Source organism: Notechis scutatus, chromosome 9, assembly GCF_049901735.1.
Source record: "Notechis scutatus isolate UNSWTSFEM ecotype Mainland chromosome 9, rNotScu1.2, whole genome shotgun sequence".
NCBI classification, from domain to species: Eukaryota; Metazoa; Chordata; class Lepidosauria; order Squamata; family Elapidae; genus Notechis; species Notechis scutatus.
In genome coordinates, this window is record NC_142017.1 from 21,514,690 (window position 1) to 21,538,617 (window position 23,928).

General features: G+C 42.1%; 1 protein-coding gene across 1 annotated transcript in view; it reads right to left on the reverse strand.

Moving 5' to 3' along the window:
• Window positions 1-18,520, reverse strand: part of PEPD (peptidase D) — a 182,630-nt gene extending 164,110 nt beyond the window's left edge. The window contains exons 1-3 of the mRNA XM_026680147.2: window positions 18,475-18,520; window positions 11,014-11,197; window positions 3,531-3,658 (exon numbers count right to left, since the gene is read on the reverse strand). Of these exons, the coding sequence (XP_026535932.1) occupies window positions 3,531-3,658; window positions 11,014-11,197; window positions 18,475-18,491 (329 nt within the window). The 5' untranslated portion in view covers window positions 18,492-18,520. The remainder of the gene's footprint in view (window positions 1-3,530; window positions 3,659-11,013; window positions 11,198-18,474) is intronic.
• Between the last annotated feature and the right edge of the window lie 5,408 nt (window positions 18,521-23,928).

Sequence of the window (23,928 nt, forward strand, 5' to 3'; positions counted from 1 at the left end):
TTACTGTCCACTTAATCCCAAAAGATTGGCAGCAGGGAGAGAAGGCAAGTGAATAGATTCCAAGCCTGGGGATTTGCTCCAAGGGTAGACATAGCTCCTCTGTGTATTTCCCTTTCCATTTAGACCCAACATTCACTTGTACTGTGCTGTTTCTTGATAAATTTTGGCTACCTTACCTAGCCCACCATTTGGGGAGCTGGGTCAGAACAATTTGTTTCCATTTTTAACAGACCACAATTCATCTTTTTTTTCCCCCAAAACCTGAGCAGGTTAGCCCTAACCGTATCTAGGCCCTGGGTGGGCAACTTCAGGTATCAGTTTTTTCATTCTCTCTTTCCAAGGTCCCACTGACCAAGCAATGGAGGAATAAGGGAGGCAAGGTAGTCCATATTTTCTGCCCTTCTTGAGTAGGTTGGGGAAAAAGAGAAAAATTGCACCCCACATTGTTTGTACTTCAAGAAGAGAATTTGAAACAGATCCACCAAAAGAAAACCCCAAAGGAGTCAAGTCATGAGTTGCCATAGTTTTGGAAAACATGGGAACTTCAAAGCTAGGCTTCTAATCTTGGCTTTTTCCCATGAACAATAGTTTACTACAGTTTGGAATTTAGGCACGGCAGACCAAGGCCAGGTTGGAAATGAGAGACAGAAAAAAAGAGGAATTCAACTCTAGATAAAGAGCTCCACATATCCTGTAACAGACCAGAGTTAACTGAAAACAGAAGTTTGAGAGCACAAATATCCAGATATTTAAACACTAAACTGGGTTCTGAGGCTGAATCAGATTAACATACCTGTATTTTCTTTCACATGCACAAACTAACTTGCTCCAAAGATACTAGCATAAACCTTCATTTGACACTAAGTTCTGGATTCTGTACTCCCCTAACAACAGATGATAGGCGTAGCCACACTGCATATAAAAGACAGGTGCAGTTTTAACTGCACAATGGTGGGTGTCATCTTATATTTTGATCCCACCTTGAAAATACTCCTGGATATACGAGAAAATTTTCCAAGGGTTTCTGAATGGAAAAAGGTAAGGATGTTGATAGGAAGAGATTTACCAGTATTGTGTAGTCAGATGTTGATAGGAAGAGATTTACCAGTATTGTGTAGTCATTTTCATCTTGAAAACATTTTTTTCTTTCCTAGCTTCACTCTTCTTCTTGTGCCATATCCATCATTGGACATTGGCGATCATGTTAGCGATCCTATTTTTATTAACAGCCACATGAAAAAGGGCTGCTGAGTTTTGTCCAAACCAGTCCCTTCGATTTTGAAGCCATGATGTTCTTCTTCTGCCTGGACCTCGATTGCCTTCAGTCTTTCCCTGGAGGATTAAGTGATGGATGGCGTATTTTTCCAGGTGTCGCATCACGTGTCCAAAATATTCTAACTTTCGCTTTTAAATGGTTTTTATCAGGGATAGGATCCAAATAATTTAACAACTGGTTCTCTGCCCTAATGATTTCTCCCAACAACCAGTTCACCAATGCTCAGAAAGTTAACAACCAGTTCTCCCGAAGTGGTTTGTGAACTGGCTGAATCCTACCACTGGTTTTGATGATTTCCCCTGGCTTTCCCAGGCAGCTTATCTCCTCCTCATTTCTGATTTTGTCAACCCAGCTTATATGTAGCAGCCATCTGTGAATCTACATTTCAAATGCTTCTTGTCTCTTCAAGTGGCTTTCTGTCAGAGACCAACTTTCTACTCCTTAGAGCAGGATAGAAAAGGTAGCTGGCATTACATATTAATAGCTGGTTTAGAATTCATGTGTCATACTGAGCTCTGGTCTCACTAGTGGGTCATTTCCACCTCTTTGATGACAAAAATTCTTTAGACGGTTTTAGATAATTTTCTTCACTGGATATTTGCTCCCAAAACAAACTGCTTTCCCAAAAACCTGAAACTGCATATTGGATGTGACAACCACTGAAAATGTAATCATTCACAAAAAGTACTTGTTTCTAACCAAGACAAAGGAACTCTGATAAGACTTTCCCCAATTGTTCTGCCAATGTACTTTTCATTCACGAGTTATAAAAAGCATACTTTTGTCTAGATTGGCCTTTAAAAAAACCACTTGGATTATCTGTGTATGCGGCAAAGGGTGAACTTTCCACTAGAACCTATATCCCATTTTCAATTGTCAGCCCTTGTAATATGCATTCCTTTCACAGGTACTATTAACATTATTATTTCAATTGTTATTTTTTATAGCATTCATCTCGCAAAGAACTAACTCATCTGGAGACAAAATGATGCCCAAAATGAAATGCAATACAGCTGGTAAGAGAAGATAATTGCAATACCCATAATAAAATCTGTAATCTAACTCTGCGTCCATCAGTCACCAAGTTCTATTTTAATATACTTAACTGCCTTTCAGAAGCGGCAGGGCACAGTGGGGGTGGGACCAAAACTTAACACCCGTTGCTGGTCATGAAGCAACAATGGAATAAACAGCTTCCTTTGCATAAAATTCCACAGTAAGATGTGAGCTTTTATTGTTTCCAATAGATTAAAGAACAGCACATATGTTCAATTGTGAAGAGAATGTTAAACAACTGGAAAGAACATTTTAAATTGCCTAAGAATGAGCTAAATGTCAACATTCAGGCCTGGTGGGAGCAACTTAAATATTTTTTTTGGCCAAGATGTTAATTGGTGAGCTCTGCTCAAAACCAACTTGTTCTTTTATACACAGAATCAGGGGGTTTAGGGGGACCTTGAAGGTCTTTTAGTCCAACCCCCTGCCCAAGGGAGGAGTCCTCATAACATCTTGGATAAATGGTTATCCAATCTTTTCCTAGAAACGTCCAAGTGAGGGAGCACCCATAATTCTGGGAGGCCATCATTCCACTCCTTGAGACTTCTCACTGTCAGGAAAGTCCTCTTTATTTTGAGGTTGGATCTTCTTTTGATGAGCTTCGCTGCATTGCTTCTTGTCCCAACAGTGGTACTCTCTAGCCTGAATTATTCTGTCTCACCAAGAAGTAGGATGCAGTCTACTTTCTCCAATGCCTCACTGAAATCTACGCATACTATATCCAGAGCATTTCCATGGCCCAGTAATTTAGTCACTTTATCAAAGAAGGTAACAAGATGAGTTTGGCATGAACTGCTCACAGGGACTGTTCACATGGCATCTGCAAGTGAGGCATCTTTAGACCCAAAAGTAAATGTTCTTCACAAGTATGAAGCCTTCAGATCTAACCTTTATTACAATGAAAGCAAGAATCTTCTCAAGTAATTTCCTCCAACAGACCTGAGAACATTAAATGCCGAATGAACGCCCAATTCACCATCCCTCGTATATGAAACTAGCAGAAGCAAAACAAGAATGTACCTGAGATTCCTGCTAGCAAACACAGATTAAAAATAAATAAACAAACAAACAATATTGTTCCAAAAAGGAAATACTGGTGATTCCCCAAGATTATAGATTCTGTTTGTTTTCTAAACCATTCAGCCCATTACAGAAACATTTTCGAAAAGCTTCAATTTTGGAGAAAAAAGCATCTTACTTTCCCATCCAAACGGCATAGCTCTCTGGAAGCCTCGGGATGAAGAGGATGGTATTTCCATTGTCCACTTCAATGGCTCCATAGCAGTCGGCCTCTGTTACCCCAAAAGTCCAATGAAAATAGGATTCCTAGAAAAACAGAAGGAAAGAACCTCATCACTGATCCAAATCACCATTGTCTGACATGCTGGTGCATTGATTCATTAATTCTAAAGAAATGAATAGAAATGAAATGCCTACAACATCACAGCATGGCTTTGAACAGAGTGGTTGTGAATTTGAAAACTGACTGGTTCTGGAGAGATTCCATCTTTAGCTCTTTCACACAGAGATTATGTTTTCCTGGACAGAACTGACCCACAATCTGAGATTCACAAAACTGAGTTCCAGACTATGGCCAAAAATGTTTTTTGTCAACTGCAACCATTCCTGAAACGGGAGTCTTTGTTGATAGCCATCCATGCTCTTATCACCTCATGTCTAGACTGCTGCAATGTGTTCTGTGTTGGACTGTCCTTGAAGACAATTCAGAAGCTGCAGGTAGTTTAATATATGGCAGCCTTGGGAATTATGGGTATGCCAAGTCTTGTCCATGTGACACCTCAACAGTGGGAACTTGACTGGCTGCTGGTTAGCTTCCAGGTGTGCTTCTAGGTGGCAGATGTCACTTAGAAAGCATAATGTGGCTCAGAGTCTAGGTCTTTTAAAGACCTTCCGGTCCGAGTGGAAACGGATGAGATCATTTATGTTAAAGGTCCTGCCACAAAAAGAAATGTCATCTTGAGGGACCTTGATGTCAAGTCTTCTCAGTGATGAACTAGCCTCAAGGTATAAGAACTGCTCCTTTCAATTATGGTAAATAGAGAATCCTGAAGACCTGGTCCTTTTGGAAGCCTTTGGAGATGGGGTGGAAGGTTGAATCACCCCACCAAGGGGGTAGGTATATGGAGTGTTTTGGTTTTGACTTTTGACATTGCTTTTATATTTTGATCAAAACTGTAAGCTGCTCAGCATCATCTGATTGAACCAGTACAGAAGCCCAAATAAAATATTGTTTTTTAAAAAACAGGGCTACAGAAATGGCTACTCCATGTGTTATATTTCACTTTCGCTCCAAATTTCCCTTTTTCTCATAAAAATGAAACAAGTGGTTTCGAAATTACATGCTCCCAGACCCAACCAATAAATTGCACTGAACTCTAGTTCAGCTAACAAAATCCTGATTTACATCCCTAAAACAAACCAAGTTGATTGTACCGCTTAACTCATCTCTTGGTCAGACTCCTCTGTACACTGGGCCATGTCCTCATGCTCTAAAAGAGGGAAGGGTCATGAAATGGCCGGAAGAACATGCAAAACCCCTCCTTCCCAGGGAGGTCTTTTAGTTTGGCCCAGGTGGGCTGTTCTTAAAGGGAAAAGACAAGAGGGGGAGGCTCAGAGGTCCTGCAGTACTGAATTTTGAATGCTATTAGTTGATGCCATGCAAGGACAAGTCAGTGAAATTCCAGGCTAGCAGGAGACCTTGGACTGATAAAGCCTCAGCAAATGATAAAGACTAATAAAGCCTCAGCAGATTAGCTGGAAAAAAAAAACAAAGAGCAAAGATAGAAAGGAGAGGAAAGTCCACGAGCACACCTCAGCCATGGCTCTTTCTTGGTCCTGTCAGGAGATACCAGGAACTGAATCTTGCATACAGAGCCATTGCCCAACTATTACGCCAGGCCTGAGTGACTACTACAGTCATGGGAGAAGTCAATATAAATCAATCTATAAAACTTATCAGGGCAAAAGCTGCATCAAAGAGACTTTGGCCCTTAATATTCACCTAACATTTCCTACAAAAGGATCGTTTTACAGTCTACTGTACCTGTACATCCTGTCCATTTATCTCAATGTAAACTGCACCAAACTCGATCCCAGGAAATACAACTTCAGCAACAGAGTGCTCAATGCCTGGAATGCACTACCTGACTCCGTGGTTTCTTCCCCAAACTCCAAACACTTTAACCTTAGACTGTCTGCTGTTGACCTTACCCCATTCCTAAGAGGCCTGTAAGGGGTGTGCATAAGTACACCAACGTGCCTACCATCCCTGTCCTAATGTTCCCTTTTTATTCGTATACATTTCATGTACACATAATCATCTTTATACTTAAACCTGTTATCTAATACTTGCTTGACAATATATATATGTATGTATGTATGTATGTATGTATGTATGTATGTATGTGTATATATATAAAATAAAATAAAATAAAATAAAATAAAATAAAATAAAATAAAATAAAATAAAATAAAATAAAATAAAATAAAATAATAAAATAAAATAATAAAATAAAATAAAATAAAATAAAATAAAATAAAATAAAATAAAATAATAAAATAAAATAATAAAATAAAATAAAATAAAATAATAAAATAAAATAAAATAAAATAAAATAAAATAAAATAAAATAATAAAATAAAATAAAATAAATAAAATAATAAAATAAAATAAAATAAAATAATAAAATAAAATAAAATAATAAAATAAAATAAAATAAAATAAAATAAAATAAAATAAAATAAAATAAAATAAAATAAAATAAAATAATAAATAAAATAAAATAAAATAAATAAAATAAAATAAAATAAATAAAATAAAATAAAATAAAATAAAATAAATAAAATTAAAATAAAATAAATAAAATTAAAATAAAATAAAATAAAATAAAATAATAAAATAAAATAAAATAAAATAAAATAAAATAAAATAAAAAAATAAAATAAAATAAAATAAAAAAAAAAATAAAATAAAATAAAATAAAATAAAATAAAATAAAATAAAAATAAAAATAAAATAAAATAAAATAAAATAAATAAAATAAAATAAAATAAAATAATAAAATAAAATAAAATAAAATAAAATAATAAAATAAAATAAAATAAAATAAAATAATAAAATAAAATAAAATAAAATAAATAAAATAAAATAATAAAATAATAAAATAAAATAAAATAAAATAATAAAATAAAATAATAAAATAAAATAAAATAAAATAAAATAAAATAAAATAAAATAAAATAAAATAAAATAAAATAATAAAATAAAATAAAATAATAAAATAATAAAATAAAATAAAATAATAAAATAAAATAAAATAAAATAAATCTTGGCAGGATAAGAGTCAGTATAGCAACTCTTATCCTGGGAGCTGCATTGGGCAACCTTGCAAATTTAGCTAGAATCCACCCATGGGGAGGGTTCTAGCAGTTGCCATATCCCCATCACACAATCCCCATATGCATATTCAGAATAATGACCTCCAAGCAAGCAAATTTGTAAGCTCCATGGCCAAGGACTACAGAAGCCATGTATTAGCAGATGTACATTGCTCACTGGTCTCAAGACAAACTGCTATAGTTCAGTCGGTGGGTTCGTAAAACATGCTTATCCTGGTTCCTACATTAACTAATTTTTAGGCTTTGCGCAATATCTTCCACTATAAAAACTAGCTCCCCTGGCTTCTTTCACATAAGACACCAGGTTACAAAAACTAACCAAGGTTAAAGGTAAAACGAGGTTCGTGTGGTATGGAAATTTAGCTGCTTCAACTTTAATGGGCCTTATTACAAGTGTTACAACTGCTACAAACCTAGCTAAAATGAATTAAAAATGTGGATAGGACAGAAGCTCTGATGCAGGACAATCCTCTCGCACACTCAGGCAATTCAGCTGCACACTCAGTGGAGCATGGAAGAGCAGGAACCATGCTTTTGTCTATCTTTGTGTTCCGAATGCTGACTGGTAAACTGCAACTCTGACGGGTCTCCAAAAACTCTGTCCTCTTGTTCTGGCCAAACAGCCATATTCTGTCTCTGCTACTGAGGGAGCATGAAGGAAATCCCAGAGAAAGGGCTGTTCACTATGACCCTGTATGAAGTCTGGCAAAGTGTTTCAGTGACAGAATGTTTGTGTTCTGACCCAGCTCCCCAAACACGACAAACCCTCTGAAGTTAACTCAAAGATTCGTTTATTGGGCGCGCCAGCAGCCCCGGCAAAAAGTTTCTCTCTCATCGCAGGCTAACAAGTCTGTCTGTCCAAAGATGAATAGCTGTCTGCCTCACCTATTCATCTCCACCCCTTGCCTTTTATCTCCAGAGCGAGGGTGGGGCTTCACTAGCAGCAGTGGCTCTTCCATCCCAGAGACCGGCCCACAGATTTCCGCTGTTCTCCTCTCCTCTGCCTTCTGTGCATCCGCGCATTGGGCACTAGGCGCAGTTGTTGCTCCTCTTCCTCATCAGCCACCTCTAGACCTGGGGCTGCTGCTGACTCTCCATCTGAGGGTTGATGGACAGTCCAGGCTCTGCCTCTGCCTCTCTCTCTCTCTGCCAGCTCCATTCCCTCTTCCCCCCTCGGAGATCCCAGGTTGCCCTGATGCTGATCCTGACTCCTCCTCATCTGATTTGGATGCTGGAGGGGCCGGCGGACAACAGGCCACAATAGTTTGGGAATAGGGAGGTCAGAGCCTGACACAATTGAAATCACTTAAGGTTTGCCTTTGAACATTTTCAGTTACATTTGAACACAAGTCTTACAAACTTGGAAAAAATGGCACTTTTTCCATGTTCGGTACAGCCATATTAATACGATATTTTTTAAATTTTTATACTGTGGTTATGTTTAAACTTAGTCGTCTAGAGTGGCAAGATGCCAGCTATATAAACTGAAATAAATAGTTAAAAATATTTCCTTAAGCATCATGAATAATTATATACCACTACTCTCACTTTCAATCCTCTTGAGAAATTTCCAAACTTCCATGTTAACGGCAAAAAGCTAAACATTTTATTAATTTACATACAGACAAAACTAATATATTCAAATATATGTTGGTAAGGCAGAAAGATTCTTATCAAGGGCAGATCTTTATCAAATGCAAGAAAGAATGACAGTTTCATGCTGAATAAATGAAGATGAACTACATCAATAATAATGTATCTATGACACTAGCAAAAAGAGGGTCAGTTATTTAATGTGATCATCAGTATGCTGTTACACTGAAATTTTAAACTACAAAAATTTTGTTTGTATTGCCAGAATTTACTAAAGAATCTGACAAAATCCAATTCGTTGGGCTTGAAAAGTCAAAGTATTATTAAATTAGTATGCTTCAGAATCATTCCAAAATAATTATCAAAGCAATGTGAGAATTTACTAAAATTACACTCCTTAACATGATATACAAGGCTATTGATGACCACTGCTATGTCCCAATGCGACCTTCTGACCAGCAAAGTCAATGGGGAATCCAGATTCACTTAACAACCAGGTTATTAATTTAACAAATGCAATGATTTGCTTAGCAACCATGGCAAGAAAAGTCATAAAATGGGGCAAACTCACTGAACAAATGTTTCACTTAACAACATAAATGTGAGGTTCAATTGTGGTCGTAACTCAAGGACTACCTTTATAAGATTTTACTTAAGCTGTTACATGCAGAAGGCAAAACCACTCACACAAAGCAATGATTCAGCTAATATACGTGGACTGATTTTATGAGCCATCAGTGCTATAAGACTAAATTATTAATGGCAAGAAAAATTAGTTTGATGCATTTTATGCACATCCTTCAGGACATGCGCTTTTAGGACAGGTGCTCAAATAAAGTGCTTCCAAGCATAAACAAGGATTGGAAAGTCACTAGAATACAAGAGAGAGAAGGAGAGGGAGGGGAGGGAGAGAGGGAGAAAGAGGGAGGGAGAAAGAGAGACACAGAGACAGAGGGAGGGAGGGAGGGAGGGAGAAAGAGGGAGGGAGAGAGAAGGAGGGAGAGAGGGGGAAGGGAGAGAGACAGAGGGAGGGAGAGGGAAGGAGAGATAGAGGGAGGGGGAGAGAGGGAGAGAGGGAGAAAGAGAGACAGAGAGAGGGAGGGGAGGGAGAGGGAAGAGAGAGAGGGGGGGAGAGAGAAGGAGGGAGAGAGGGGGAAGGGAGAGAGGGAGGGGAGAGAGGGAGGGGAGGGAGAGGGAGAAAGAGGGAGGGAGAAAGAGAGACACAGAGAGGGAGGGAGGGAGAGGGAGGGAGGGAGACAGACAGAGAGAGGAGGGGAGGGAGAGGGAAGGAGAGAGAGGGGGAGAGAGAAGGAGGGAGAGAGGGGGGAAGGGAGAGAGACAGAGGGAGGGAGAGGGAAGGAGAGATAGAGGAGGGAGAGAGAGGGAGGGAGACAGACAGAGAGAGGGAGGGGAGGGAGAGGGAAGGAGAGAGGGGGGAGAGAGAAGGAGGGAGAGAGGGGGAAGGGAGAGAGACAGAGGGAGGGAGAGGGAAGGAGAGATAGAGGGAGGGAGAGAGAGGGAGGGAGACAGACAGAGAGAGGGAGGGGAGGGAGAGGGAAGGAGAGGGGGGGAGAGAGAAGGAGGGAGAGAGGGGGAAGGGAGAGAGACAGAGGGAGGGAGAGGGAAGGAGAGATAGAGGGAGGGAGAGAGAGGGAGGGAGACAGACAGAGAGAGGGAGGGGAGGGAGAGGGAAGGAGAGAGAGGGGGGAGAGAGAAGGAGGGAGAGAGGGGGAAGGGAGAGAGACAGAGGGAGGGAGAGGGAAGGAGAGATAGAGGGAGGGAGAGAGAGGGAGGGAGACAGACAGAGAGAGGGAGGGGAGGGAGAGGAAGGAGAGAGAGGGGGGAGAGAGAAGGAGGGAGAGAGGGGGAAGGGAGAGAGACAGAGGGAGGGAGAGGGAAGGAGGGAGGGAGAAAGAGAGACAGAGAGAGGGAGGGAGGGAGAGGGAAGGAGAGAGAGGGGGGAGAGAGAAGGAGGGAGAGAGGGGAAGGGAGAGAGACAGAGGGAGGGAGAGGGAAGGAGAGATAGAGGGAGGGAGAGAGAGGGAGGGAGGGAGAAAGAGAGACAGAGAGAGGGAGGGGAGGGAGAGGGAAGAGAGAGAGGGGGAGAGAGAAGGAGGGAGAGAGGGGGAAGGGAGGGAGAAAGAGGGGGGAGAGAGAAGGAGGGAGAGAGGGGGAAGGGAGAGAGACAGAGGGAGGGAGAGGGAAGGAGAGAGAGGGAGGGGAGAGAGGGAGGGGAGGGAGAGGGAGAAGAGGGAGGGAGAAAGAGAGACACAGAGAGGAGGGAGGGAGAGGGAGGGAGGGAGACAGACAGAGAGAGGGAGGGGAGGGAGAGGGAAGGAGAGAGAGGGGGAGAGAGAGAAGGGGAGAGAGGGGGAAGGGAGAGAGACAGAGGGAGGGAGAGGGAAGGAGAGATAGAGGGAGGGAGAGAGAGGGAGGGAGACAGACAGAGAGAGGGAGGGGAGGGAGAGGGAGAGAGAAGGAAGGAGAGAGATAGAGGGAGAGAGAGGGAGGGAGGGAGGGAGAAAGAGAGACAGAGAGAGGGAGGGAGGGAGAGGGAGAGAGAAGGAGGGAGAGAGATCTACCCAGAATTTCCACAAATGCCATTATGAAATCCACAGAGAAGAGCTGCAAGCTGAGAAACAAAAGATATGCTTGCCACGAAAGCTCACCTGGCGAAAAACAACGCCTGTATCGGTACAGTAGCGGTTGGTCTGCTCTCCGCCTTGCAAGACGACAATGGCATTTTGGGGAACGGCCTTGTTTGCTCTCAGCCGGTCACACAAGCGGGTCCTGTTCGAGGCGAAAAGTGCTGCCGAGACTCTCAGGGTTTCATTCCCCAGCCAAAAGGTTGCCCTGGAAAGAGGAACCAAAATTAACATCGGTGTGGCTCGACAGCATTCACGGACAAAACAGGGGTGGGGAAAACACCCCCTTCCACCAGCGCTTGCAAAGGGAGCATATTCCAGTCTGGCTGTTGCAGCCGCATCACACAACCCTGCCGGTCGCCTGGTGCAGAAGGGCCCCGAAGGGAAACGATTCCCAGAAGAGTCTGCGGTTCTCGGAGCCCATTCTCCATTCTCCCAGGCCCTGAACGAGTCACAAGCCCCAAACAAGGTTAAACCCAATGCTACCAAAGGTGTAAATCACATGGCCATGAGGATGCTGCTGCAACGGTCGTAAGTATGAAAAACGGTCATAGCTCACTTTTTTCAGTGTCCTTGTAACTTTAAACGGTCACTAAGCAAACTGCTGTAAGTCGAGGATTACCTGTATTTCCAGTTCATTTTCATCTAACGTTTTAGATGAAAAGTGACAGGTGATGAATCAAAATGAGCAGGGTCCCTCAAGGGATGCTGGTTAAGGGGGGGGGGGCAATTATGAGGGTCTGCCTCCCCTTCCATTCCATGTTTTTACAGCCTGTTCACAACCCACAAATGCAGATCCTACAAAAGCAGATACGGGTATTTCTAAATTTGGTGGGATAGTATTACCAAGAAATAAAAGAGAAATGGGCCAATTGGTATGTATTTATTTACATGTGCATGCCACCAAATCTTCCTGGCATCTTACCATAATAAACACTAAAATAACAAAAGTCAGAGGGAAGACAAAGAAGGAAAACAGATTCATTTCCAAACTTTAGCCTGCTTCCCAGATTTCAGTATTAATCGGCTTCAGAGTTAAATACACTATATCCCACATCTATGTTTTCATCTATTACAGGCTGGTTTTACAAGCACATTTTAGCAACTAAAGCAGGGGTCTCCAACCTTGGCAACTTTAAGACTTGTGGACTTCAACTCCCAGAGTTCCTCAGGAATTCTGGAAGTTGAAGTCCATAAGTCTTAAAGTTGCCAAGGTTGGAGACCCCTGAACTAAAGCATACTATGTCAAAAGTACCTTCTAGTCCAGGGGTCTTCAAATTTGACACCTTTAAGACTTGTGGACTTCAACTCTCAGAATTCCTCCTCCAGTGATGTTAACTCAGGAATTCTGGGAGTTGAAGTCCACAAGTCTTAAACTTGCCAAGTTTGAAGACACTTGTTCTAGAAAAAACAACAGTTGCACTCTAAGTTTTTTTGTTGTTCTTCCTGTGCTGAGCTGTTAGAAAAACAGAGAAAATTAGGAGCAAACCCCATTAATCTAAGCATGAATACTCCCTGATGTATTATTAATTATTATATAGCTTTCTTGGAATACAATCCTGCAGATAACCTTTGTTTTATAGCAGCAATGAGGAAGCTTCAGCTTCTGAAGTCCAAAATGCACATTAAATACTGTATCAGGCAACACATTAAAAAAAAAAAAACTCTTAATCCCGCTGAGTTTGCAAAGCATTCCAAGGCAAAGGCTGGGTTTTAAACAAGTCCAGCCAGTACCACCTGCAATGTTGCATGAATTATACAACTAAGTCAATGAACTAGGATGAATCATGGCTTATTCACACAGTGTCCTAAACTGTGGGCTTCAACTTAGCATGCAGTGTTACCTCATTCATACTGGTGGTTTGGAAAATCACTGTTTATAGTTTAGCACGCTATGGAAATTCAGCCCCATGGCTTATTAAAGAAACCACAGTTAAAATAAGTCATAGCTTCACATGGCTCCAGTCCCCAGCCTACACAGAGGAATGAACATCCCAGTTTAAGTCTAGTAAAATATCTCTGAAGGATGTCTTGCCTGGGTAAAAGAGGGCATGAAGTGGAACAGCCCAGAGAAGACCTATAACTATAAGTGCTGGACAGTTGGTAAGACAGGTCATATCAGGGATCTCACACCCAACATGCTTTCTCTCTCCAAATCAATTTCAGGAAATTCTTGTTTCTGCTGCTCAGGTAATTTAGGGGTTTGCAACCACACCACTTCTCCATAGGATGGCATCTTAAGGAAAGATGACTGCATAAACCTGCCCATTCTGGTAATAAATCACCGTTATGGCTTCAACCATTGGGTCAATCCAGCCGATGATGATTTATGCAGTAAATCATAGGTACTCCAACCATAACTTCACATGTGTGAATATGGTCTTTGTACAACTATAGGTGAAACTCAAAAAATTAGAATATCGTGCAAAAGTTCATTTATTTCAGTAGTTCAACTTAAAAGGTGAACCTAATATATGAGATAGACTCATTACATGCAAAGCAAGATAGTTCAAGCTGTGATTTGTCATAATTGTGATGATTATGGCTTACAGCTCATGAAAACCCCAAATCCCCAAACTCAGAAAATTAGAATATTACATGCAATCAGTAAAACAAGGATTGTACATAGAACAATATCAGACCTCTGAAAAGTATAAGCATGCATATGTACTCAGTACTTGGTGTGGGCCCCTTTTGCAGCAATTACTGCCTCAATGCGGCGTGGCATGGAAGCTATCAGCCTGTGGCACTGCTGAGGTGTTATAGAAGACCAGGATGCTTCAATAGCAGCCTTCAGCTCTTCTGCATTGTTCAGTCTCATGTCTCTCATCTTTCTCTTGGCAATGCCCCATAGATTCTCTATGGGGTTCAGGTCAGGTCAGTTTGTTGGCCAATCAAGCTTAGTAATCCCACGGTCATTGAACCAGGTTTTGGTGCTTTTGGCCGTGTGGGCAGGTGCCAAGTCCTGCTGGAAAATGAAGTCAGCATCCCCATAAAGTTCATCTGCGGAAGGAAGCATGAAGTGCTCCAAAATCTCCTGGTAGACGGCTGCATTGACCCTGGACTTAATGAAGCACAGTGGACCAACACCAGCAGATGACATGGCTCCCCAAATCAACACAGACTGTGGAAACTTCACACTGGACTTCAAGCATCTTGCAGTGTGTGCCTCTCCAGTCTTCCTCCAGACTCTGGGTCCTTGGTTTCCAAATGAGATGCAAAAGTTGCTCTCATCAGAAAAGAGGACTTTGGACCACTGAGCAACAGACCAGTTCTGTTTTTCTTTAAGACGCCTCTGACGTTGTTTGTTGTTCAGGAGCGGCTTGACAAAAGAAATATGACATTTGAACCCCATGTCCAGGATCCGTCTGTGTGTGGTGGCTCTTGATGCACTGACTCCTTGTGAAAGTCCCCAACACTTTTGAATGGCCTTTTCCTGACAATCCTCTCCAGGCTGCGGTCATCCCTGCTGCTTGCGCACCTTTTTCTTCCACATTTTTCCCTTCCACATACCTTTCTATTAATGTGCTTTGATACAACACTTTGGGAACATCCAACTTCTTTTGCAATTACCTTTTGAGGCTTTCCCTCCTTATAGAGGGTGTCAATAATGGTTTTCTGCACAACTGTCAGGTCAGCAGTCTTTCCCATGATTGTAATTCCTACTGAACCTGACTGAGAGACCATTTAAAGGCTCAGGAACTCTTTGCAGGTGTTATGGCTTAATTCGTTGATTAGAGTGGGACAGTTTGAGCCTAGCATATTGAACCTTTTCACAATATTCTAATTTTCTGAGATTGTGGATTTGGGGTTTTCATGAGCTGTAAGCCATAATCATCCCAATTATGACACATCACGGCTTGAACTATCTTGCTTTGCATGTAATGAGTCTATCTCATATATTAGGTTCGCCTTTTCAGTTGCATTACTGAAATAAATGAACTTCTGCACGATATTCTAATTTTTCAAGTTTCACTTGTAACTCACAGTTCGGAAATGGAAGAAGTTGAAGCACTTCCTGGGGTGAGCGAAGGCAAGAACATGAGCTATTCCTCACCTTCTTCCCCAAACTTGGTGGGGCCAAAGGGATTCCTACACCTAGATCAAGGGTCTTCAAACTTGGCAACTTTAAGACTTGTAGACTTCAACTCCCAGAATTCCTGAGCTAACATGACTGGAGGAGGAATTCTGGGAGTTGAAGTCCACAAGTCTTCAAGCTGTCAAGTTTGAAGACCCCTGACCTAAATCCTCATCCAGGTTCTTCAGAATTATAGCAGGGGTTCCCAACCGGGGGTGCTCACACCTCCTGAGGGTATGAGACGATATTCCAGGGGGTGTGAAAACCTGGGTTTAGAAGTTTCAAAATAATAGTTGTATATACATAATTATATACATATAATTATTTACTTTTGTAAGGGGTGCGAGAATATATCTGAAGCATTCTAAGAGTGTGGGGTATAGAAAAGGTTGGGAGCCCCTGTCCTATAGGTACAGGCTGGGTAGAGCAAACTGGACAAAGCTGCAAAGTTGTGAGTATGCAATTAATACATAATTACAGTGAAGATTTTCCTTTCTTCCCCCTTATGGTTTTGTTTTTAAGCTGTTTCCTGGGCATTTTGTGGCTCACATACTATTTTCATAAATATCCAGCCTCAAAATGGCAGGATAGCACACTGCAGCACGACTGTAACCATAAGGAGTTTTGCAGGCAGCCCATCAAAATGGCAGTGAAACACTGCCAGAAGCCTGAAACATCCAGCACAATTCTGTAAATTTCTTGACTAAACCAAGGAGGGAGGAGAGCAGGAAAAGCAAGATCAGAATTGTGCTGGTTGAGCTGCAGGATCTTGCTATGGTGCAGATCAGAGGAGAAGTCAAAAGTCCTCAGCACCAGTAAGAGAATCAAAGAGACAAGCGCTGTGCAGGTAGCCAAGTGTAATTGTGCATGTGTACATCAGCTGTCAGGTTGCACAAAAAACAGCACAAAGGGTAATGGGTGTGCTACCCTAAAAGATAAGCCTAAATGACAGAGATTTATCCCTTACTTGCAATCAATAGTGCACAGAGCATGTACATACATAGCCTATCACTCACAAGTGGAAACACAACCATTTCTCATTCCACAGACCTCTGCTGAGCTTTCTTTCCTTTTCAAGGGGCCAAAGGTGTCTACTACCTACCCATTAATGGCTATTTTTCTTCCAATTTTCCAAGCAGGGAACCTCAGGGACTGCTCCAGAAGAGCTCAGTTTTGAAGGGCCTTTAAAATGTTGACCTGCAGCTATGGTTTCCCCATTGCAGAATCACCCCAGTTCAAAACACATTCAACAATATCGATATGGGGAGTTCTGGCAACAAGAAAGTCAAGGTCAACCCACTCTCCCTGAATACTTCTCTCTCTAGGTAAGGGGGAAAGAGCGGAACCCTGAAGCACTCCCATTCCAAACTTGTTCACCAACATTTTATAAAAGACACACCCCAAATTTCCCTTGGAAGCAAGGCTCGGATAGTTAGGGGGTCTCTAAAACCTTCAAGTGGATTTAAGGTAAGAAAATGGAAGCCTTAATTATATATAACAAGAGGCCCTTTCTGAACCCATAGAAGTGTTTTCCTAAAGTGTGTTCAGAGGACATGGGGAGGGGTCACCCAAGTCCCTCTCAGGGGTCTGCAAAATCAAAATCAAAATTATATATTAATGATATTGGTAAAAATTTAAAACTTATTTTTTGGTTAAAAGTACAAGGTTTTTCAAGAAAAAATATGTTATTACCTACAGTAATACCTAGTGAACAAAATATTTAATATTTTTACACAATTCAATACGTAAATATCCTATGAATGTCCATTTTTGTTTTTAATATGGTAAATGTTGAGAAATATCCCCTATATAAATAAAAGTTCTTTGGGGGTCCACCTCAAAGTTTTAAAAGTGCCAAGAAGTCCTGAGGGCAAAACGTTCAAGAAACATTATCTTGGAAAATAGTTTATATGGCATTTATTTATTAAATTTATATGACGCCCATTTTGCTTTCCAAAATTACTCCGGGCAGTTTACAGTGCAATAAAACTATTAACATGGAAATCATTATAACAATTAACAATTAAATAACAACTAAAGCGGGGTTGCTCTGAATCCTATACTCATCCCACAAGACAGACTGGGCTTGCACTGGTTAAGACAGGCAGCTCCTGTTTGAAAGTTGCCAGTAAGACACAGATTTCACTCCTGTACAGGTAGTCCTCGACTTACAACAGTTCATTTAGTGACCGTTCAAAGTTACAACGGCACTGAAAAAAGTGACATGGCCATGTTTCACACTTATGACTGTTGCAGCATCTCTGTGGTCACATGATTTACATCTGGATGCCTGACAATGGATTCACATTTATGACTGTTGCAGTGTCCCAGGTGATCCCCTTTTACGACCTTCTGACCAGCAAAGTCCATGGGGAAGCTAGATTCTCTTAACAACCAAAAGTGCTTTTTTTCAAGAGGCAACCAGACTTTCTGGTTTTTCTTTGAAGATGTTTCTTCCGGCTTCTTCTCCATTCTTCTCTGAGTGGATGGTGGGGAAATCAGTCAATCCACCATCCCAGTCAGAGCTGAAGAAGCTTCTTGCAGGAGAAGCAAAATGTCTTCAGAGGAAAACCCAGAAAGTATATAAGCGCGCCACTGTGCCTACGTTCGTACTTATACTTGTTATCTTGTGCATGTTTGACAAAGAAAGAAAGAAAGAAAGAAAGAAAGAAAGAAAGAAAGAAAGAAAGAAAGAAAGAAAGAAAGAAAGAAAGAAAGAAAGAAAGAAAGAAAGGACTGAAGATATGTGTGCATCAGGAGATATGACATACAGGGGAAGGAAGGAAGGAAGCAAGGAAAAGTCCAGTTAAAGCACCTTTGGGCCAACCACGACCTGCAGGACTGAGAATCTCCATAGAGAACCTTGTGACTAATTTAACAACGGCAGCGATTCACTTAACAACGGTGGCATGAAAGGTCGTAAAATGGGGCGAAAGTCAGACTGGGCTGCCACCTGTCAGGAATGGTGTAGGGTCTCTTGCTTGGGCGGGGGGGCGGGAGGGTTGGACTAGATGATCTACAAGGTCCCTTCGAACTCTGTTAAAACACTCCAATGTCTCACTTAGCAACATCAATTCTGGGCTCCATTGTGGCCGTAAGTCGAGGTTTCCACCTGGGCATCCACCTGGGGCGGGGAACGACTGCGGGAGGCGGGAGGTGCGACCACCCCAGAAAGGGAAAAAACCCTCCCCACGCCGGAGTCTCTGCCGGCCAGCCGAGCTGCCACTCGCCCGGGGGGCGCTAACCTGGCAGCCGGCCGCGAGAGGAGCCGCCGCCGCCCCAGCCCAGTCACCCGGAGGCGCTCGGTTTTTCCCATCATCCCCAGCCTGGAGCGCGGGGCCCAGCTCTCGCCTTGCAAGCCCCGCTTCTCCCTGCCGGCAGGTCCGGCCGCCCCAGCCTCGCCTTACCTCAGCGACGCAGCCATGACGCACCGAGGAGGCCCGTCTGTCAGCTGAGGCCGCGCAGCGCCGGCGCCGCGTAGAAAAAGGGGCGGCCCCGCCCGGAGGCGCGCCCGGCCTGCGCGCGCAAAATTGGGGAGGGGAGAGCTGTCCCGGAGGAATCGTGGAGGGAAAGGCGGGTTGCGGCGCGTCTCCCTCCCTCCGTCCTTCTCTCTCTCTCTCTCTCTCTCTCTCTCTCCCCGCCGGAGACTCCAACTCCCAGGATTCTCCAGCCGGATTGCTGCGAGGGGAATTCTGGGAGTTGAAGTCCGGAGTGGCTGAGGGGGCAAAAGTGGCCGCTCTCCAGCGTTGGGGAGGGGCTCCCCTTGGGACACCTCAATGGGCAGCCCTACGCAGGCAGCCCTTGTATCCTTCCCAGGAAGGAAGGAAGGAATGTTTTTGACTGGGGGTCCCCAAACCTGCCCACTTTAAGACTTGTGGACTTCAACTCCCAGGATTCTCCAGCTGGATTGTTGCGAGGGGAATTCTGGGAGTTGAACTCGGATGACTCTGTCTGAACAGAGTATAAATATATGTAATTATAAACCCTCATTTCATTCCAGTTCAGTTCTATCATTAATAATCATTAACATCTTAACATCTTTAACACTTCTTTTCAATTAAATATCATACTTCCTTAAAGACACATATAATCTCCATAATTAATTTTTCCCTTATTTCTCTTCACATATATTTTGTAAATCATTAAGTATTCATTTTGTTACATGTATTTATTGACAAGCACTCCACTGAATTACAATAGCTATTTTATCAAACATTTTAATCATACATTGTTTCATATTTTCTAAAATTATTTCTGTTTCTAATATAACAATACTATCTCATGTACCTTTGCAGAATCCCTTTCTCCATTAAATTTTCACCCATTATCTCTAAATAGGCCCTGTTTCTCTATATTTTGTTTCCAGCGGCGAGCACGGATCGAAGCCTTGCAGAGATGAGGATTCGGTCTGTCACCGAAGAAGCTCAAACCGGAAGTCAAAAAATTACATTTTAATATATGCCGATTAGTGGACGTTCAAAGTGACAAAGTTATCTAAGTTCTAAGAAGTAACGAATGGAAGATCATTAAAGAGAGATCTAACCCAGAATTAAGGAGAAATTTCCTGACTATGAAAACAATCATTCAGTGGGAACAACTTGCCTTCAGAATTTGTGGGTCTCCAACAGTGGACATTTTCAAGAAGAGATCGGATAGACATTTGTCTGGAATTGTACAGGATTTGTATTTTATGTACTGCCTTTGGGCCTATCTTAAAGGTAGTCCTTAAATTACAACCATTCAGCAACTGTTCAAAGTTACAGCAATGCTGAATGTAGGAACTTATGACTGGTTCCCAAAGTTACAGCCATTGCATCTCACACACACACACACACACACACACACACACACACACACACACACACACGATCAGGTCACCAAAATTCAGGCACTTAGCCACTGGCCTGCACTGCAGGGGTGTTTCAACTTCCCCCACCTACCTATTTCCCTGCATCATTGTCCTTTTGCTGCCTTGCCCTTTTCAGCCTCTGCTGTCCTAGATTAACAGAGGGATACAATCAAGATCAAGGGAGGTACTAATACCACTCTATAAAGCCTTAGTAAGACCACACCTCGAGTACTGCATCCAGTTTTGGTCACCACACTAAAAAAAGGTGTTGAGACTTTAGAAAGAGAGCAGAGAAGAGCAACCAGGATTATTAGGGGACTGGAGGCTAAAACATATGATGAATGGTTGCAGGAACTGGGCATGGCTAATCTAGTGAAGAGAAGGACCAGGGGAGACAATTCTTTCAATATTTGAGGGGCTGCCACAGAGAGGAGGGAGGGATCAAGCTATTTTCCAAAATACCGTGGGCCAGACAAGGAATAAACTGAACAAGGAGAGATTCAACCTGGAAATAAGGAGAAATTTTCTGACAGAACAATCAACCAATGGAACAGAAGTTTCCGTCGGAAGTTGTGGGAGCTTCATCCCTGGAGGCTTTCAAGAAGAGACTGGACTGCCATCTGTCAGAAATGGTGTAGGGTCTCATGCTTGGGCAGGGGGTTGGACTAGATGACCTACAAGGTCCCTTCCAACTCTGATTATCCGTTAAATCTGTTAAATGACTTCCACCATCTTCCTGTGGCTTCTGACCAAGAATGCCTGGTTTGACCCTTCACAAAGCAGCTGCTGGCCACACAAGGCTTCTTAATCCAATTGCCATTGTTAACCCAGAATAACAATGGCAATTGGGAAAATGTTCCCTTTTGAGATGTTTATTATAGAAATATTCTTATCCCTCATGATTTAATTCATCATTTCCTTGTTTACTTGGTTGGGGTCATCTCCTCTTCACTTCTCCAGCATGTTATCCATCTTTATCCGTAAGCCTGGGAAAAAAAAGAACGAATCTTCCATCTTCACCAGTCAATAAAAACGCTAGCTGTGGTTTTCCTTTGTATCAAGTTTTATTTATTTTATTGGATTTCCCATCATTGACCATCATAAAATTTAACTGATCTGCTGGCTGACATCTCTATACATCATGCATTTTTATCATGCTATTCTATCCTGATTTAAGTAACTTTATGCAAAGTGAAGAAAGAGGTAACCGATAATAATAATAAGAAGAAAAATAAAAACATGGTGTAGAATAAATTTTAAAAGCCAAGATGGAAGCTTTGGCTGTTATAGTCACCATCTTGATTTTATGCATCATCCTTTGGACCCCCTGAAATGGGAGTATAATGTTTATCATTAATCTGATTTTTCTTTTTCCATTTTTACTTTTTCTAATGAGATCCTGTCCATCCCAAGTCCTGCTATGCTGCCCCATTGGAGCAAGGAAAGATTCTTGGGAGTGATGAGTGAGTAATATTTGGAATGTATGCCAAGAGTTATATATTCCCAGCAAGGTCACCTGCTGAAGGTGACTTGCTGAAGGTGACTTGCTGAAGATAACTGTGAAGAACATGCCAGCTGCCCAGCTAAAGCAAGCAGGCAACTTTAATGATAATGACAAAGACATCAGTTAAGACTGAAGATGGAAGCATATAGGAAAAACAAGGAAAATATTCCAAAAATATCTGAGCTGAGAAAGAGGTTCCAGCCTCAAACTGGCAGCCAAAAGACATCAATAGATAGTTCTAAGAGGATCAAAGACTGAAAAAGTGTACAGCAAACAGGATGCCTCTGAAGATATTCCTTCCTTCTTACCCTAACGCTAACCCTAACCCTCTAGTATTAGTATTAGAAGATGAAATTAAATCAGCATTCAGATCTTAACCAAATTGGAAGGCTACAGAAATTGATGGAATACCCCCAGAAACATGGCAAGCAACAGAAGAAGAATCAGTCAAAGTTCCAAACACACTAAGCCAGCAAATCTGGAGTCACCAACCAATTTGAGGTTAATCTACATACCAATACTAACAAGAGTGTGCAAACTATTTTATAATATATATCTTTAATTTCACATGTTAAGCAAAATAATGCTTAAGATCATTTGACTCCAATCAGAGTTCTACATCAGAGAGGAAAATGCTACAAGTTCAAGCTACTTTTGGAAAAAGCCAAGAAACAATTGTCTTTATCTTCTTTTGATTCCAGTGTTTTGTTTTGGGACAATTAAACCCATTTTCCTTGTTGCTGATGCCACTGAATCTGAAAATAGATGAGGTTCTGCTAAACCAGCAAGATCTTAAAAGGGGAAACAGTTCTGTGAGAAACAGGCAGAAATTAAACTACTTCGTTGTAGAAGTTGAGTGGCCAAAACTTTATGTGGCGTCTTGTAGACAGAGCAAGGATCACCAACCTTTTGGACCTCAGGAATCACCAAACTCATAATTTTAAATCCCACGGACCAGAGATCCTGGGAAAGTCCCAAAAAAATTCTTCAGGAAAATTCCCCACCCCATTTTCCTACTGATCGATTGTTCTTTATTTGGGATCGTAGGATACCGTCTCCAGCTCTGTTCTCAGGGGGAGAGAGAGAGAGAGAGAGTGAAAGAGGGAGGGAGGGAGGGAGGGAGGGAGAGAGAGAGACTTTTGGCTTCATGCAAGGAAAGCAGCAGAAGCTGCAGAAGTCTTTCTTTCTCTCCCCCAAACTCCACCAGAAATGAGTCTTTGTGAGACTTGTTATGCTGGTGCAGCCTCTTGGAGCAGGAGGCCTTGCAGGGTCCCAAAGACTCATTTCTGGTAGAGTTTGGGGGAGAGAAAGAAAGACTTTTGCTGCTTTCCTTGTGTGCAGCCAAAAGCAGAAGAAGAAAGAAGCAGAAAGAAGCAGCCCAGTGGCCAGGCCAGGCATGTGGGGTGAGTGGGGCAAGTTCCCCCCCTCCGCCCTTCCCCCCCTCCCCTCACTATCTCATATTGTTCACAATGCAAGCAACGCAAGCCTTGTGTTTCCGCAGGCCATGTGGGCAACACAGCCTTGTGTTCCCGCACAGCCTGGATTAATTGCTTTGGGGGTGACATTTCTCTGCGGACCACCAAAATTTTCTCGCGGACCACCAGTGTCCCCGGCCCATTGGTTGGCAACCACTGTTGTAGAGTACAGGTAGTTCTCGACTTACAATAGTTCACTTAGTGACTGTTTGAAATTACAACGGTCCTGAAAAAGTAACTTATGACCCTTTTTCACCATTGCAGCATCCCCATGGTGACATGATTTACATTGGGATGCTTGACTCACATTTATGACAGTTGCAGTGTCCCAGAGTCATTTGATCACCTTTTGTTACCTGAGTCAATGGGGAAGCAGATTCACTGAACAACCTGCGTTACTAATTTTACAACGGCAGTGATTCAGTTAACAAACGTGGCAAAAAAAGTTATGAAATGGGGCAAAACTCTCTTTAAAAATGTTTCACTTAACAACATAAATTTTGGGCTCAATTATGGTCGTAATTCGGGAAAAAAGGCATCTTCTTTCAAAATTGGACATAATTTCTCCCACCGTTTCCCCTGTTTTAAACTGGCATCATATTTTTAAGGTATTCTTTGTTTGTTACTGCTCCAGAGTAAGGACACCTTCAGGGAGGGATCAAACAAGTCAAAATGGTGGCCATGACTATGAAATTGCAGCCCCCCAAAAGCGGACTTTTTTCAACTCCGCTCTGCAGTGCTGAACTAAATGTGGGTATGTGGGTATCTCATAGCCCCAAACTCTCAAGAGGATCTCATAGGGTATCTCATAGCCCCAAACTCTCAAGAGGATGCCTTGCAAAATCTGAGCACATCTCCTGTGATAACAGGCCTCCAACTTTGGAGGAAGGTCTTCTCAATCACTGTGTCATGCCCCTGTTAGAGTCTGACTCTGAGGGAGAGGAGGAACAGCTGACAGGGAGTGGGAGTGTGGCTCCAGAGGTTGTGGAGGAAACTGGGGAAGGGCAGAGGCCGGCTGGGCATTCAGAGGAAG